Source organism: Eretmochelys imbricata, chromosome 7 (genome assembly GCF_965152235.1).
Source record: "Eretmochelys imbricata isolate rEreImb1 chromosome 7, rEreImb1.hap1, whole genome shotgun sequence".
NCBI lineage: Eukaryota > Metazoa > Chordata > Testudines > Cheloniidae > Eretmochelys > Eretmochelys imbricata.
Window position 1 is genome coordinate 111,094,252 of NC_135578.1, and position 16,645 is coordinate 111,110,896.

General features: G+C 45.6%; 1 protein-coding gene across 1 annotated transcript in view; it reads left to right on the plus strand.

The window, feature by feature from the left end:
- The first annotated feature begins 1,412 nt into the window (after positions 1-1,412).
- The window catches only part of HSPA12A (heat shock protein family A (Hsp70) member 12A), an 82,517-nt gene continuing 67,284 nt past the window's right edge, over positions 1,413-16,645 (plus strand). Inside the window, exon 1 of the mRNA XM_077822866.1 lies at positions 1,413-1,440. Within this exon, the coding sequence (XP_077678992.1) occupies positions 1,413-1,440 (28 nt within the window). The remainder of the gene's footprint in view (positions 1,441-16,645) is intronic.

The window sequence follows — 16,645 nt, forward strand, 5'->3', positions numbered from 1 at the left end:
GAGAAGGCATGCTGCATAGATGACCTGCCATATGTGCGGTTTGCCTAAGGATGCTCTGTCTTCTGGGGTTTCACAAGGACCCTGCCTTCTCTAAGGGGCAGCTTTAATGGGAGGATTCAGCAGAAACTCTGGGGTGGAATTTTTGAAAGCACTCAGTCACTGACCTAAAGGTAATGGCCAATGATTAAGTGTTTCTTCAAATCTCACTCTCTAAACCCAAGGTTCTAGGGCCTGTTTCTGCGTTGCCTTGCATCTTGTGTGGTCATTTACACTGGTACCAAGTGGATGTAATTGCTGCACAATCAGAATTGGTAACATTAAAACCCACTTTGGAGTTACTTACTATGGGTGTGAATAACCACACAGGACACAAGGTACTGGAGGGTTAGGCCAATGGAGTTTCAGGAGAACTTTTTCTTCTACTAAAACGTTTTTTTCCCCTAGGGTAGGAAATTAGCCCTAATTTTATTTTCTTGCTTCTAAGGGAGTTTTATCTAATGTTGGCAACTCATGATTTTAGCATGAGGTATGAAATATTTGATTTTCTTGAATGCCCAGCTCATGGAGTCAAGTGACTATTTGAGTTTCTTGGCTTTCATTAGGAAAAAATGAAAGTAACTTTCTAGCCCTTAGGGCTGTGAAGAAGAGTTTGAAGATGTCTCAAGTGCTCCCTCAAGGCCTGAAAGCAAATATAAATATATATATATATTTTAAATCTCATGATTTTTGAAGGTGCAGGGCTGGTAATGCAGTTAGTCACAGAAAATACAAAGCTACTCAGTGCATCTTTTGCAAATGATATTTGCCCTAACTCCAACTCCCTATTGCAGTGGTGGTGGTTTTTCTGTGCACAAAGGTTAGTCCGTGCTATAAGCAGCGTGCTCCAGTTTCCAACCACTCAGCCATGGGCAGGGTGCTTAGTCTGGAACTAGCCTCATAACGCTGTCAGCTTCATTTGCGCACCGAAAGCGACAGCAATGACAACGAAATACACATTCAAAAGCTAGGCTGGAGCCGTCCCTTCCCTGAGCGTCTCCATCATTTAGCAGCTCCACAAGCGATTCTGTCAGTTGCAGCCTGGGGTGCCCTGGTTGAGGGGGGAAGCGGAGAGCGAGCGCACGCTTGCAGGGGAGGGGCTCTGCAGCAATCGGAGCAGTCACAGCCCTGCAGCCCGCAGGAAAGGCTTCTGAGCACTGGGGTCAAACGCTGAGCCGTCCCTCTGGCTCCCTGCACCGTCTGTGGGAAGGCGCTAGGAGAGTGGGGGAGGGAAGAAGGAGCGAAGCCTCGCCCGGGCTCAGGAGGAAGCAGCAGCAGCAGCCGGCGATGGCTCAGGCTGCGGAGTGAGCAGCGCCCCGCGTGCGGCTGCTGGGCTCTGGCTGCAGGGCGGAGAGGGGCGAGAGGCGGCTCCAGCCATGGCCGAGACGGAGGGCGGCCCCCCAGGTAAGAGGAACCGCGTTCCCTTGTGCCTGCCGCGGGGGAGCCCCTGCCGGCCGGGCACGCACCAGCCCCTCCGCAATGCAGGAAACCTCCCCGTGAATGCGCATGGGGCTGTGGCTCACCTCAGCCTCTGCAGCAAGGGGCCGGGCACGGGTGCGGCCCCGCGGTGCAGCCGCGTCCCGTCAGTGAGTGCGCCGGAGGAGACCGGCTGCGGGAGGCGTCACGCGCGCTAGGCGGCGCAGAAATGGCTCTGCGGGGAGCTGGCGCTAGCCCCGACCGACTCTGTGTCATGTCCCGCCCCGGCCCGCCCCGCCGCCGCTCGGGCTCCGGCTGGGTGCAGCTGGCTCGAGCCCTCCGCGTGGCTTCGCGCGGCGGCCGCGGGACTGTGCGGGGCAGGGCTGGGCGGGGGCTCAAGCCGGGGCCGCGCTGCTGAGCCTGGGGAGCGCTCCGCTCCCGGCGCGGGGAGGGGATACTGGCCTGGGGCGGGATTGATGCTCAGAGGCTCCGATGCAGGCGCGTAGGGCAGCCGAGCGGTTTCCCCAGGGCGACCGCCGGGCTCTCCCGGGCGGGGTGGCCACGCATCTCCCGAGCCAGCCGCAGTCCGGGACCGAAGAGCGTTGGCCGGACAGGACCCCTGGCGGGGGCCGAGGGGCAGCCGCTGCTGCTCATCCCGCGCTGTCTCCAGGAGGGAGTCCGTGCCGCAGGCCGGGAGGGGGCTGACGGGGGGAGCCGAGCGGCAACACAATGCGGAGGAACGTGATGCCCCCGCTTGCCCGTCTCCTGCCTGTCTCCGGGCTGCCCCCCTGCAAGTACGGCTGGGCCCGCGGCGATCGGGCCCGGACAAAGCTGCCAATGCAGCAGCTGTTCCCCAAAGGCATGTACACCACCCAGCTAGCCCAGGCCTCTCTCCCCCTGTCTCCCACTGGCCAGTCTCCTCTCTTAGGATGTGGGGTCAGACTCTGGGCAAGGGCACGCTTTGTAGTTCCACTCGGGTGCTTCTCCGATTGAAATAAAGGGAAGGGGCATTTTAGGCTAATAGAGAGGCAGGCCTGTCAGTGCATCAATCTGACCTGGGGTTTGTGATACAGAATCATCTCTCTTCCCCCCCTCCCCCCGCCCCCATTTAGATCACATCATATCTTCAGCATCCTGGAGCAGCCAGAGAGCTCCAAATCTAAGGAGTCTCAGAGGCGGGATAAAACCGGAGGCAGTTTTGCAAAACCTTGTATATGGGGGTTTGACTTTGTAAAATCAAAAACAGGAGCTGTTCTGGGTCTCCTTTTATCCAGATCAGGAGGATTCTAATAATTAAAAAAAAACATTGGTCCATTTGAAAATACAGTGCATAGGAGTAAAACAATGATGCTTTGGGGGGCAAGGAACTACACTCTGTATGCATCTGTCTGTAAAGGGTGCCAGCACAGTACGGGTATTACCAGACTGCAAAAATAATTATAGGGGAATAAAATATAGCCAGCATGATGTACTTGATTCCTCTCCATGTGGGTGCTGCAGAGGTTTGAAAACATTGTAACTTTGAATCCCAGTCTCTGCACAAATAGAATTCTAGATGATGGTGTAGAGAGAAATAAAGGGTTGGGTTTATATGGTATTAGCATGTGGCTTAGAGGAGAATATTCCCGAATGAAATAGTTCCACTGCAATGCATCGTAAACGGGAATGTCCGAGAACATCCATTTTGAAAACTCTAGAACAGAACATTGTTTGAAAAACTAGTTGAATCTTAAAGTTATCTGCTTTGCTCTTTTGTTGCTTTGCTTGCCAAAGGTTGCTGGGAACTCCAATACTCTCCTTCCCCTCATGTAAATTAATTTTTTTTAAAATAAAGGCTCTAATGATTTGTGTCCTCTGGCTTGATGAAGTTAACTATAATCTTGTTATAGCAGACAGCTGACAAAGGGAAGAGTGGAAAGCAGATTCACCCATCTGTTAGATGACAGTATATTACATATTTTTACACAGAGTTAATTGCAAGTCTGGTGTATTGCAATGTTGAAATTAAATGGTTCGAGGAAGAACCTAAGCAGGAAGGATTCCACTATAAGAAGGAGTACGATATAGCAAAGTAACGATTTGTCATACTAGAAATGCTTACATCTTTTGTAGTCAATAGAACACTGAAACAGTTGGAGAAAAAGGAATCTGAAAAAAAAATACTGCTAAATGAGAGTACGTATATTGGTAGTGTTAGGGCTGCAAAAATTTACAGCAGTGTAGTGTGCTGCAAAAATGACACACGCCTATGTAAAATAGCAAAATGCTGTATGCGCCAGCTGTTCATCATTTTTATGGCTACAAGTAGCACAGCATTGCAGTATTTGCAGTTTGGCTAGCATGAGCATGACTAATTTTATTCACAGAAACTGTTGTGTTAAAGCTTTAATAATGCTATCTTAAAGAAATATAAACCATTGGCTCATATTCAAATGACATCAATTTAGTAGATTAAAAAAAAATTACAAAAAACCAACTTGACAGTACACAGTGTGATAAGCTTTTAACCTGAATGTATAGCACATTTTAGCCCATGAACCAGACCCTGCCCTGTGCTAGGATGACATTTTGCTTCTCCACTGATGCAAAGTTTCCCTAAAGCCTATCAGGCCCCAGAGGATGTGTCCTACACTGGGTTTATGGAAAATAGGTCCTGTCAAACTAACTTAATTTTTTTTGATGGGATTACAAGTTTGATTGATAAAGATAATAGTGTTGATGTTATATATTTAGACTTCTTAAAGTATTTGACTTAGTACAACATTTTGATTAAAAAATTAGAACGGTACAAAATTAACAGGCACTCATTAAATGGATTAAAAACTGGCTAGTTGATAGGTCTCAATATGGAATTGTAAATGTGGAATAGTCATCAAGCAAGTATGTTTCTAATGGGGTCCCTCAGAGATCGGTTCTTGGCCCTACGCTTTTAAACATTTTTTATCAATGACCTGAGAATATAAAATCACCACTAATAAAGTTTGCAGATGGCACAAAGATTAGAGATTGGTGAGTAATGAAGAGGACAGGTCACTGTTACAGAGCAATCAGAATTGCTTGGTAGGTCGGGCACGAGCAAACTACATGCATTTGGATATACTAAATATAAATGTATACATCTAGGAACGAAGAAAGTAAGTCATACTTACAGGATGGGGGACTTCTGGGAATCAATGACTCCGAAAATCATTTGGGGGTTGTGGCAGATAGTCAGCTGAACATGAGCTCCCAGTGTGACACTGGCCAGAATGGCTAATGGTATCCTTGGATGCATAAACAGGGGAATCCTAAATAGGAGTAGAGGTTATTTTACCTAAATATTTGGCACTGGTGTGACCGCTGCTGGAATACTGTGTCCAGTTTTGGTGTCCACAGTTCAGGAAGAATGTTGATAAATTGGAGAAAAGCAACAAGAATGATGAAAGGATTTGAAAACATGCCAAGACTCAAGGAGCTCAACCTATTTATCTTAAAGAGAAGGTTAAGGAGTCACTTGATCACAGCCTATAAGTACCTTCATGGGGAACAAATATTTGATAATAGGCTTTTCACAGGCAATTTTAAAATCAAGGTTGGATTTTTTTTCCCCAGATATGCTGTAGTTCAAAAGAATTTTGGTGGGGAAGTTCTATGGCCTGTTATGCAGGAAGTCAGACTAGACGATCACAATGGTCCCTTCCGGCTTTGGAATCTATGAACATAGGGGCATACTCAGGTGGTATAGATCTGATGTAACAGCCCCTATTCCCTCACACTCTGAGCCAATGTAGCGACAGTGGCTAAGGTATCCCTACACCACAGCTATCCCCAGGAGCTGGCGTGACCTCTTTGGGACATGGACTGTCACTGCAAGTTAGAGCAGCCTTTATGCAGGAGGACAGGACTGTTGCCTCAGGTGCATCAAATCTGGCCCCATAACTGTAAAAGGTGGAATTTGAATCCATTCAGTTCTCTCACAATGTCATTTTTATTCAAATTAGGATAAAACATTTTAAAAGATTTTAATGACATTCATCACCCCCATCATTTTTTGTTGAGTGATTTTTTTGCGTGATCACAGATTTCCTCAGTTGAGGTTCTCATATGACTTGCCAACGTCAGCTTCTCCTCATTGTTTTGGGCATGTTGCTGTCAACTTTGATTCCCATTATGGGCTTCACCTCTCCTGCTGCATTAGGTTCAGGCTTCTGGGCCTTTCCTTCAAGGCTGTGCACAACTCCTCTCCTGGCCATATGCCTGATTTTGGTTTCCCCAGTTCCCTATGGCAGGGGTTCGCAACCTTTTTCTTTCTCAAACCGCCCTCCCCCACCCCCCCCACACTATAAAAACTCCACGGCCCGCCTGTGTCACAACAACTCTTTTTCTGCATATCCAGTAGATTCAAAGCCAGGGCTGGTATTCGGAGGCAGCAAGCAGGGCAATTGCCGCAAAGCGACGTTCCTTGGGCTTCAGTTTTAGTCCAGGGTGATGGGGTTTGGCTTCAGCCCCGGGCCCCAGTGAGTCTAATGCTGGCCCTGCTGTCTGGCTTATTTTGGCAGACCCCCTGAAACCTGCTCTCAGACCCTCACTGGAACCCGGACTCCTGGTGGAGAACCACTTCCCTGTGCCATACCAAGCCTCTCTCACAACCACTCCCCTTTGTATCCTCCCCACTCTTTTTCTCATCTTGCATGGTGTTCCCTACTCTCTTCCTGTGCACCAAACAACCACCCCCCTCCCCCCCCCCCTGCTCATTCAAATCCACTCTTAAAACACAGTTTTTCTGCAAAGGCGTGCAGCGTGACTGGTGAACGGTTCCAGCACTTCCTTACTATCCCATTGGTATCCCATCCACCTTCAGTACATGTGTCTGGACTCTTCTCATGCAGTTTGAGCTAAACTCATCACTGACGTTACTCTGACTTCAGTGGAGGAACTCCAGGCAGGAAATCAGCCCTGTAGGTGGGATTTCCAAAAATGGTGTTAGCCTAAGTCTAACAGTGGGAGTTTTACTCTTGACTTCAGTGAGAGGTAGAGTTAGTCTTCTATTAAGTGTTTTTGAAAATCCCTCTCTGTCTATACTAGATTGTATGCTCTGTAGAACAGGAGCCATGAATATTTGTATGTTTACGCTGTGCTAAGGTCACTCTTGGTCTCAATAAATAATTATGGAAAGCACGAATAGAAGAAAGCAGTTTCATGTAAGTGCACAGTTTTGAGATTAGGAGAGGAAAGATCTTAATCCATTGACATGCTGTTCTGTAAACCGTTAGCAAATTTTGTGAGGAAACTGTTGGGCTGTATTTCCTTTTTTATTTTTTAATGTAAATTTAATTTGACAATTGCGACAAGTTTGCAGGTAAGTACCTTACACCTCTTTGTTAAATGCTACGTTTTGACCTATTTGTCTTTTCATAATTATTTACTTATTTATTAGGCTTTGTATAGCATTCATCAGCTTTCCATCTAACAACCTCATTAGATTAAAGAAGTTAAATCGAGGTTGCTGACGGACACTCAGGTCTGTTCAGCTTGAATTCACCAACGGGAAAGATGGTAGAGTGTCAGGCAGAACTAATATGAGAGAATTCCAAAGCTCTTAAATATACGGGCCCCGATCCTGGAGTGCACGATGCAGCCACTTTGCACGAGCACTCTGGTGCACCCTAAATAATGGGGATATGGCCCTTGGGGGAGAGGTGTCACCATCACATAGGGAAAATCTAAGTACAGTAACTCCTCACTTAACGTTGTAGTTTGGTTCCTGAAAAATGTTACTTTAAGCGAAACGATGTTAAGCGAATCCAATTTCCAATTTCAGCATAAGAATTAATGTAAATTGGATGGGGGCTAGGTTCCACGGAAATTTTTTTTGCCAGACAAAAGACATTATAACATATAGAGTATAAGTTTTAAATAATTTTAAACAATTTAATGTTGGACTTCCTAGTGATGATTGTGAAGCTTGGTTGAGGCAGGGGTGTAGTGGGGTTGGGGTGTAGGGCCTTGCCCCACTCCGCCTGCCTGGAGCTCCTGCTAGGGAGTGGGGTCAGGACGTGGGGGGGCTTGCCCTGCTCCGCCCGCCCGGCGTTCCAGCTGGGAAGGGGGTCGGGGCGTGGGAGGTCCCCCTGTTCCACCCACCCAGCCTTCCTGCCAGGGAGCAGGGTTGGGGGTTGCCCGCTCCCTGGCTGGAATGCCGGGCGGGAGGAGTGGGGTAAGCCCCCGCGCCCCGACCCCGTTCCTTGGCAGGAGCGCCAGGCAGGCAGAATGAGGCAAGCCAAACAACCTTATAACAGAACATTGCGCGACTTTAAATGAGTATATTCTCTAATAGATCAGCAACCCAATAACGAAACAATGTTAACTGGGATGACTTTAAGTGAGGAGTTACTGTATTAGGCTTCTGTAACATTCCTGTGGCTGGTGTTTCTGTGTCCTGGTGACTGTCAGCTGCCATAAGTGCTCCTGGGAGCCTTCGTTCTGCTCTACACTGTGTCAAGGCAGCCTCAGGATGGGGGGAGGGGGATACAATGGGTACCTTTGAGTCTGTCCCTCAGATGTGCCGAGCACTCCTCTGCCGTAGCTTAGGATCAGACCAACAGAGTCTGTTCCGACCAGCTGTGCTCATAGGAATACATTTTACTCAGTTCCACTGAAAAGTGAGCTGGACTATTCACTTGATTAAGATTTACGCTCAAGAGCAAAATCAATGAGTAGATCAGACTCATACTTTGGTTAAAAAAGAATGATTTTATGATATGACTGCTGATAAATATTCACATTTGCTGTGGTGATGAGTGGCATAGTAATGCATATATGTAAGACAGATATAATGAAAAGCTTCCATTTATTTTACCACAAGGTATTTTTAAAACAGATAATGCAGGGTTTTAAAAGTAGGATTGCCACAGTGAAGTGGTAATGGTTGACAAATAGATATTGTAACAAGAAATTCCTCCCAAGTTAGGTTCAGAGCGTTTTTAAAAAATGTTATCACATAACAGAAAAGTAAAATGCAGTCAGTCTAAAAACAGAATGCACTGAAATACTCTTTACAGATGAATCTAAAGGACAAGAGAGAGAGCTCTCAGCACAGAGGGCCTTTGTTCTTGTTTCCCGAGTAGCACCATTTAGGACTGCATAAGGGTGGGTCAAGGACATATGAGAATTGCTTTTGGAAGTTGCTGGGTCCGATTCTCCACTGCCTTGTGTCCTGTGTACCGTTTGGGTCAGGCAGTGTGTTACAGTAGCCACTTCCCACTCACTGGCTCAGATCCTTGGCTTCGTTAGGGCTGATTGGCACTGCAGTGGTGTGACAGCAGCTTTAAAGCCAGTTAACTGAGATTTGAGCAGCCTTGAGGCCGTGATAAATTACATCAGGGTCTAGACTGACTCTCTGCAGCTCCAGAATCCTGCAGCCACAGAAGTGGCTTAGAACCATCTGTCCCTCCCCTAGCTCTCACCCCTACGCCTTCAGCATTGAGCACAACTTGGTCACTGCAGAGGACCTGACACTTTGCACAGGTGAAAATGACTATAGCATGCAAGACAGTGAAGAATTAGGACCAAGGCCAGGAAGACAGCTTTATTGGCCCTTTAGAGCCACTGTGACAGCTCAAAGGCTCTGGATTTGGGGCCAGAATCTGATTTCAAGACTATACAAAGCAGAGCTTACCCAACGCCACTGGAAATTCCCTACTCTCAGCTATATTTAAGAGAGAATCCTTAACAGTAACACTCCACACGTTAAGAGTCAACTCTGTACCTTTTCTCTCTTCCATTGTTGGCCACACACACTATTTTTTCCAGCAGCAATTCTCCAAAGACCAAGGAGCTAAGGTCTACAGACTCTAAAGCAGTGGTGGGTAACCTGTGGCCCGCAGGCTGCATACAGCCCATCAGGGTAATCTGATTGCGGGCCGCGAGACAGCTTGCTGACGTTGACCATCCGCAGGCACGGCCCCCGCAGCTCTCAGTGATCACGGTTTGCCGTTTCCAGCCAATAGGAGCTGCGGCGGGCTGCAGGTTGCCCACCACTGCTCTAAAGCGTTGTTCTGTATATCTTTGTTGAACTTCTAAGTTATTTTAAAATTGCTAGAAGGACCTTTAAAAGGTTTGGGGTTCAGATAATCATCCAGAACTGTACATGCTTATCTGACTGTGGGGGTACCATCATCCCATCCATGAAGACTCATATTCCTCCACCCCCAAAACTCCCTCAATGAACTGTCCTACCTGCAGTTGCCTTTTTGGAAGAGAAGACCTAGAGACCCACTATTTATTACCTTTCAGTGGAGGAACAATGTGGGGAAATCTGTACCATGCCCCATGCCCCACAGCATCTTCTGGCAGCATCACCTGCATTCTCTCACCTTCTCGGGGTTTAGATCATCTATCCCACAATCTTACTCTCTCTGCTGGGGTTTGGATACCACTCACCCACACCATGTCTCCACTGGAAGATGGGGATGTGTAGTGCATGTCATTCACCCACTCTCTCTCCATTGGGAGGATCTCCAGTTTCTTGTACCATCCGGTGTTCCCCATGCTGCCCTCTCTTTCATGGCCTGATGTCACGCGACACCAGGTATTGGCATCCTTTATCTTGGGAGTGGGTAGAGAAATGGGCCTATGCCTGTTCACTGTAGAGACTGGGCTGGTTGTCTGTAACACCAAGTATGAGAGCTTAAATATCACAATTTCTTTAAAATGTTCTTGATGTCCTATACTACTGAGTTGGGTGGGAAATGCATTCCTGGTCTGTCTGCTAACAGTTTGATCTGTTGGATTTCATCTTAGCTGTCTCCACTCTTAAAGATTTAAATAGCTGTGGTTGTACCAGACTGGCAAATAGATCTAACAAATCTAACTCCCCTTTCTTAAGTTTCCATGGATACCTTGAAGAGTGCACACACTGTAATCAAAACAATAGGGAGTACAGTTTACAAAAGCTTCCAGTATTGTCCTCATGGAATTGTTACATTCAAGAAATAGCTCTTTGTAATAGCTCTCCCACTTAGTCAGCTCTGTTCCTCTTATGTTTTTAGTCTTATCAAGTCCTTTGCATCTCCCACCTGTAGAGATGTAACTTTCATCTGAGTACTCAATGTTTAGTCGGTAACTTTTGCCTGATTCAAAACTTGATGCCTAATATAGCTAAGGCACTTGGATACTATAGTGATGGGACAATACAAGAACCTACTCAGGCATGTCTTGGGCCTTGTCTACACTACTACTTAAGTTGATTGTAAGTTATGTTGCTCAGGAGTATGAAAAAGCCACCCCTCTGAGCGACATAACTTACATCGACTTAATGAGATGTCTTCGCTGCGCTATGTTAGCAGGAGATGCTCTCCCACTGACATAGTTTCCGCCTCTCATTGAGGTGGATTAATTATGTCAACTGGAGAACGTGCTCCCGTCAACATAGTGCATCTTCATCCAACATGCTAAATTGACGCCTCTGCATCGATTGCAGCAGCGCCAATTTAGCGTGATAGTGAAGACAAGTCCTTGGTTTGTAATATACAACTGTTTGGAGTTACAACAGTTTCATGGAGAATTCTTCCATGGTTCCTAAAAGTCTGCTGTCTTCTGCCATTGCATCATGCTTTCAAATGTAGTCCTTTTTCTTCTGGGATCTAGAGCTATTAATACCACTTGTTACCAAAAAATCCAATTGCTGAAACATTTTCAGTATCAAGAAACAGGCAATAAAGATAAATAGGTTAGTTCTTGTTTTAGCTATGAGATGTCACTTAGATACTAACCCACTAATCCTAGTCTACAGACTCACTGTTGGCTCTGCCAATGAATGTTGAAATTTGACACCATCCTTGTCGTTCTCCAACTGCTGACATTCTTCTATTTCCTCATCTGTGAGCAAATGTAGGACTTTTAGCCTTGTAGAATGTCAAGGGCTTTACTGATAACACTCAGTACCATGTGACCATCTGTTGTTGTTTTATTTATTGCTTTTCACAGTCGGACTTTTCCATATTACCCTGTTCTCCCTTTCTCCTATAATCTTTTTGATTTTGTCTGGATTCAAGAGCATCTTTGGTATTCCTAAAAATTGTGAAAGGGAAAATGTTTCTTAATGTAATGCACATTTAAAGAAACAAAAGTCATTGGAGTCTTCCTGTTTAGTGAATGACAAGAGTTTTTGTGTGAATCTAACAATCATGGTGAAAGCTGAGTAAGTGACTATTCAACCAAGGATAGTAAACAATACATCCAGAGTAGTTTCCTGTTTGTTCACATTAGATGTATTTTCTATATCTAATCTCTTGCTTAATATGTAATGCCTCAGGTCAGGAAGAGCTCTGTGTAGCTCAAAAGCTTGTATCTTTCATCGACAGAAGAAGTTGGTCCAATAAAATATATTACCTCACTCACCTTGTGTCTTTAATATCTTTGGACCAACATGGCTACAATAACACTGCATATATTTATCTAGCAACTGTGACAAAGTTCCTCCTCTACTTTGGTGGGTCTTGCGCTTATTGACGGATTTGCTCACCTTGGAGCTTCACGGCAGCCCTCAGTTTGGCCGTTTTCGTGAACCCACAGTCCAGGTCAGCTCCTCCTGTGTCTGACCAGGAGTTGGGAGGTTTGGGGGGAACCCGGGCCCGCCCTCTACTCCGGGTTCCAGCCCAGGGTCCTGTGGAATGCAGCTGTCTAGAGTGCCTCATGGAACAGCTGTGCGACAGCTACAACTCCCTGGGCTACTTCCCCATGGCCTCCTCCCAACACCTTCTTTATCCTTACCATAGGACCTTCCTCCTGGTGTCTGATAATGCTTGTACACCTCAGTCCTCCAACAGTATGCGTTCTCACTCTCAACTCCTAGCGCCTCTTGCTCCCAGCTCCTTACACGTGCACCACAAACTGAAGTGAGCTCCTTTTTAAACCCAGGTGCCCTGATTAGCCTGTCTTAATTGATTCTAGCAGCTTCTTGATTGGCTGCAGGTGTTCTAATCAGCCAGTCTGTCTTAATTGTCTCCAGAAAGTTCCTGATTGTTCTGGAACCTTCCCTGTTGCCTTACCCAGGGAAAAGGGACCTACTTAACCTGGGGCTAATATATCTGCCTTCTATTACTCTGCTGTAGCCATCCGGCCCGACCCTGTCACACAACCCAGGTTTGCATGGCACTTTATAGCCATGGAAAAAAACAAGGTCTTTGTCCTGAAAAGCTTGCAATTTAAGTCATTTGGATGATACGATGGGAGATGGAATGAGGAGAATGAACATCAGGAAACTGCACTTAGGAGAGGATAGTTTTACACAGAATCTGGATTCTGTTTCTTTGTGTTTTCTATTTTTTGGGGGGAAAGAGGACATTTTTTATGAAGATATGGGCAAAGGTTTGTTTGCAGGCAAAGGTAGGTTTGTTTTTTTATGAAGATGCGGGCAAAGGTAATGCCTGATTGGAGATTATTAGTGCAGGGACGCCAGAAGGAAGCGAGTTTGAGGAAGGAGTTTTCAGGAGGAAAAGGAGGTTGCTTGGTGTGCAGAAAAGGTGCCAGGCATAGGGTACTGTATGACAACAGGTGTGAGTGGGAGATGGCAAAGGAGGAGCGTGATTGTTCTTTTTCATCCAGCCTCCAAGGTGTCACTGGGCTGAATTCTGTGTTCCTTCAAGAAGACAAGATCTCAGAGGGGGTGAAATTCACCTCTGAGCAGCATGCCAATGCAAACCCAATAGCCCGCTTAAACTCTGATTAAGTTAGCTAGCTACACAAGGTTATCACCCATAGCAAATAATTAAGGTTGTACAAATCCAGAGTTCTTTCTGGTAATGACAATGTAAAACTGAAAAGATCTTGAGAATACTAGATGAAAAAGCACAGATGTGGCTCCCTGGTTGAGTCATAAAAATGATCCGAAGCAGAGTAGTTATAATAAACCGGAAAAGGCATTGGTTCTAGTGAGACAAATTTTATTTGTAGACATTTACTTCAACTGTGCAGATATCTTTGCCTTTAACAAACTATTACTGTACTCTAAATGTTATCAGTGAGATTGCATAGCAGCATTCTGGCTGATTGATTATTATGAAAAGTTAACAGAAAACCTCGATTTGGAATGGTCATTAGCTGGGGCAGTCTCCATGGAAGTGAAAGGTATTGCACTCTTCAAGACACAAGGTGGGAAACCTGTTGATGTTTAAAATAAAGTACCTTACCCTGTTTTCACTGAAGTTAATAGCAACACGCTCATTGACTGCACTGAGAGCAGAAAGTATTTATTTTTTATGCTGAATATGGGGTTCATTTCATTTATATATTGAAATGTTTTTAAATGTGTTTTTAATTTTTGTATTTCTGTTTCTTTTTGATTTTCCTTTTTTCCTTTCAAAGCCTTTTTGTATCTGCACTAAAATCCTCCAGGCTGTAGATTGTGCCAGGTTGTTGTGACACTTTTTTGTAAGCTTTGACATTTTGTTTTCAGTCTTGTATTTAAGGTGAGGTAGTATCCCAGCAATACTTTACTTCGTTTTTGCCAGCTGTGTTGCTTCCCAAACAGCCATGTAGTAAATCCTGCATTTCCTGTTGTGCAAACATCACTGACAATGTGAAATATGCAGACCACCAAGCTTTTCTTTCAGGAAAATTCTCTAGATAGTTAAAATGAGTCTAAAGAGTTTTGAATTGCACTTTGTACTTTACTGTGAGACCCTATGGTCTAGAGGATTGAGCACTGGACTTGGGAGTTAGGGGTGACTGAGGTTCTCTTCCTGGCACCTTCACTAACCTGCTGTGTGATCATTTGAACTCCATGGGCTTTTGCTCCCACTTTTTAATCTGTCTTGTCTTTTTATGTCTGTCTGTTGTTTTTTGGAACAATATAATTCCATCACCTGAAGTCTTTGAATAAGATAGGATGTCTTTCTAAAAATATGTTCTGTCTAGCTCAGCCAGATATGGGTTTCATGCAGAAGCTACTGGGTCAAATTCTATGGCCTGGGTTATGAAGAAAGTTGCACGAGATGATCATAATGATCCCTTCAGGCTTTAAAATCCACAAAATCTATTTAGATTGTAAATTTTTCAGGGCAAGGCTGGTCTCTCATTATATGTTTGTACAGAACCTCTCACAATGGGGCCTCTCGGCTCTAAGGCAATGCTAAAAATAATAATTGTTTAAAAATCTTTCTGTGTTTGTATTCCTGCTATGGTTTTATCTGGAATAAACAAAGGACATTGTTAAAATTTATATGGAATAAGAAAAGATCAAGAGTGAGTGCAGATGCCTTATACAAATCTATTAAACAGGCTGGACTAGCTGTTCCAAATATTCTGTGGTACTGTCAAGCCAGCCGGTTCAAAGCAGTAGTGGACTGGAGCTTTTTAACCCAGTCAAACACTGGGCCCTTATTGAACAAGAAAATTGGGGCAGTGTAAACATTGCTACGCTAACATAGATTAATAAAAAATCATGCCATCCAGAAATTGATATACCTCCTTTAGCAAAGGCTACTCCATGTGTTTGTGATTGAACTAGAGTTAAGTTCTCTTTCCTCACCAATGACACTCTTGCACTACTGCTTAAGTCATAGAATATCAGGGTTGGAAGAGACCTCAGGAGGTCATCTCGTCCAAACCCCTGCTCAAAGCAGGACCGATCCCCGACTAAATCATCCCAGCCAGGGCTTTGTCAAGCCTGACCTTAAAAACTTCTAGGGAAGGAGATTCCACCACCTCCCTAGGTAACGCATTCCAGTGTTTCACCACCCTCGTCGTGAAAAAGTTTTTCCTAATATCCAACCTAAATCTCCCCCATTGCAACTTGAGACCATTACTCCTTGTTCTGTCAGCTGCTACCACTGAGAACAGTCTAGATCCATCCTCTTTGGAACCCCCTTTCAGGTAGTTGAAAGCAGCTATCAAATCCCCCCTCATTCTTCTCTTCTGAAGACTAAACATCCCCAGTTCCCTCAGCCTCTCCTCATAAATCATGTGTTCCAGTCCCCTAATCATTTTTGTTGCCCTCCGCTGGACTCTTTCCAGTTTTTCCACATCCTTCTTGTAGTGTGGGGCCCAAAACTGGACACAGTACTCCAGATGAGGCCTCACCAATTTCGAATAGAGGGGAACGATCACATCCCTCGATCTGCTGGCAATGCCCCTACTTATACATCCCAAAATGCCATTGGCGTTCTTGGCAACAAGGGCACACTGTTGACTCATATCCAACTTCTCATCCACTGTAACCCCAGGTCCTTGTCTGCAGAACTGCTGCCGAGCCATTCGGTCCCTAGTCTGTAGCAGTGCATTGGATTCTTCCGTCCTAAGTGCAGGACTCTGCACTTGTCCTTGTTGAACCTCATCAGATTTCTTTTGGCCCAATCCTCCAATTTGTCTAGGGTCCCTCTGTATCCTATCCCTACCCTCCAGCGTATCTACCACTCCTCCCAGTTGAGTGTCATCTGCAAACTGGCTGAGGGTGCAATCCACACCATCCTCCAGATCATTTATGAAGATATTGAACAAAACCGGCCCCAAGACCAACCCCTGGGGCACTCCACTTGATACCGGCTGCCAACTAGACATGGAGCCATTGATCACTACCCGTTGAGCCCGACAATCTAGCCAGCTTTCTGTCCATTCATCCAGCCCATACTTCTTTAACTTTCTGGCAAGAATACTGTGGGAGACCCTTGACTTTAGCAAAGCTTTTGACACGAACAACACATCCACTGCTTTCCGTTCATCCACAGAGCCAGTTATCTCGTCATAGAAGGCAATTAGATTAGTCAGGCATGACTTGCCCTTGGTGAACCCATGCTGACTGTTCCTGATCACTTTCCTCTCCTCTGAGTGCTTCAGAATTGATTCCTTGAGGACCTGCTCCATGATTTTTCCAGGGACCGAGGTGAGGCTGACTGGTCTGTAGTTCCCAGGATCCTCCTTCTTCCCTTTTTTAAAGATGGGCACTACGTTAGCCTTTTTCCAGTCATCTGGGACCTTCCCCGATTGCCATGAGTTTTGAAAGATAATGGCCAATTGCTCTGCAGTCACATCTGCCAACTCCTTTAGCACTCTCGGATGCAACGCATCCGGCCCCATGGACTTGTGCTCGTCCAGCTTTTCTAAATAGTCCCGAACCACTTCTTTCTCCACAGAGGGCTGGTCACCTCCTCCTCATGCTGTGCTGCCCAGTGCAGTAGTCTGGGAGCTGACCTTGTTCATGAAGACAGAGGCAAAAAAA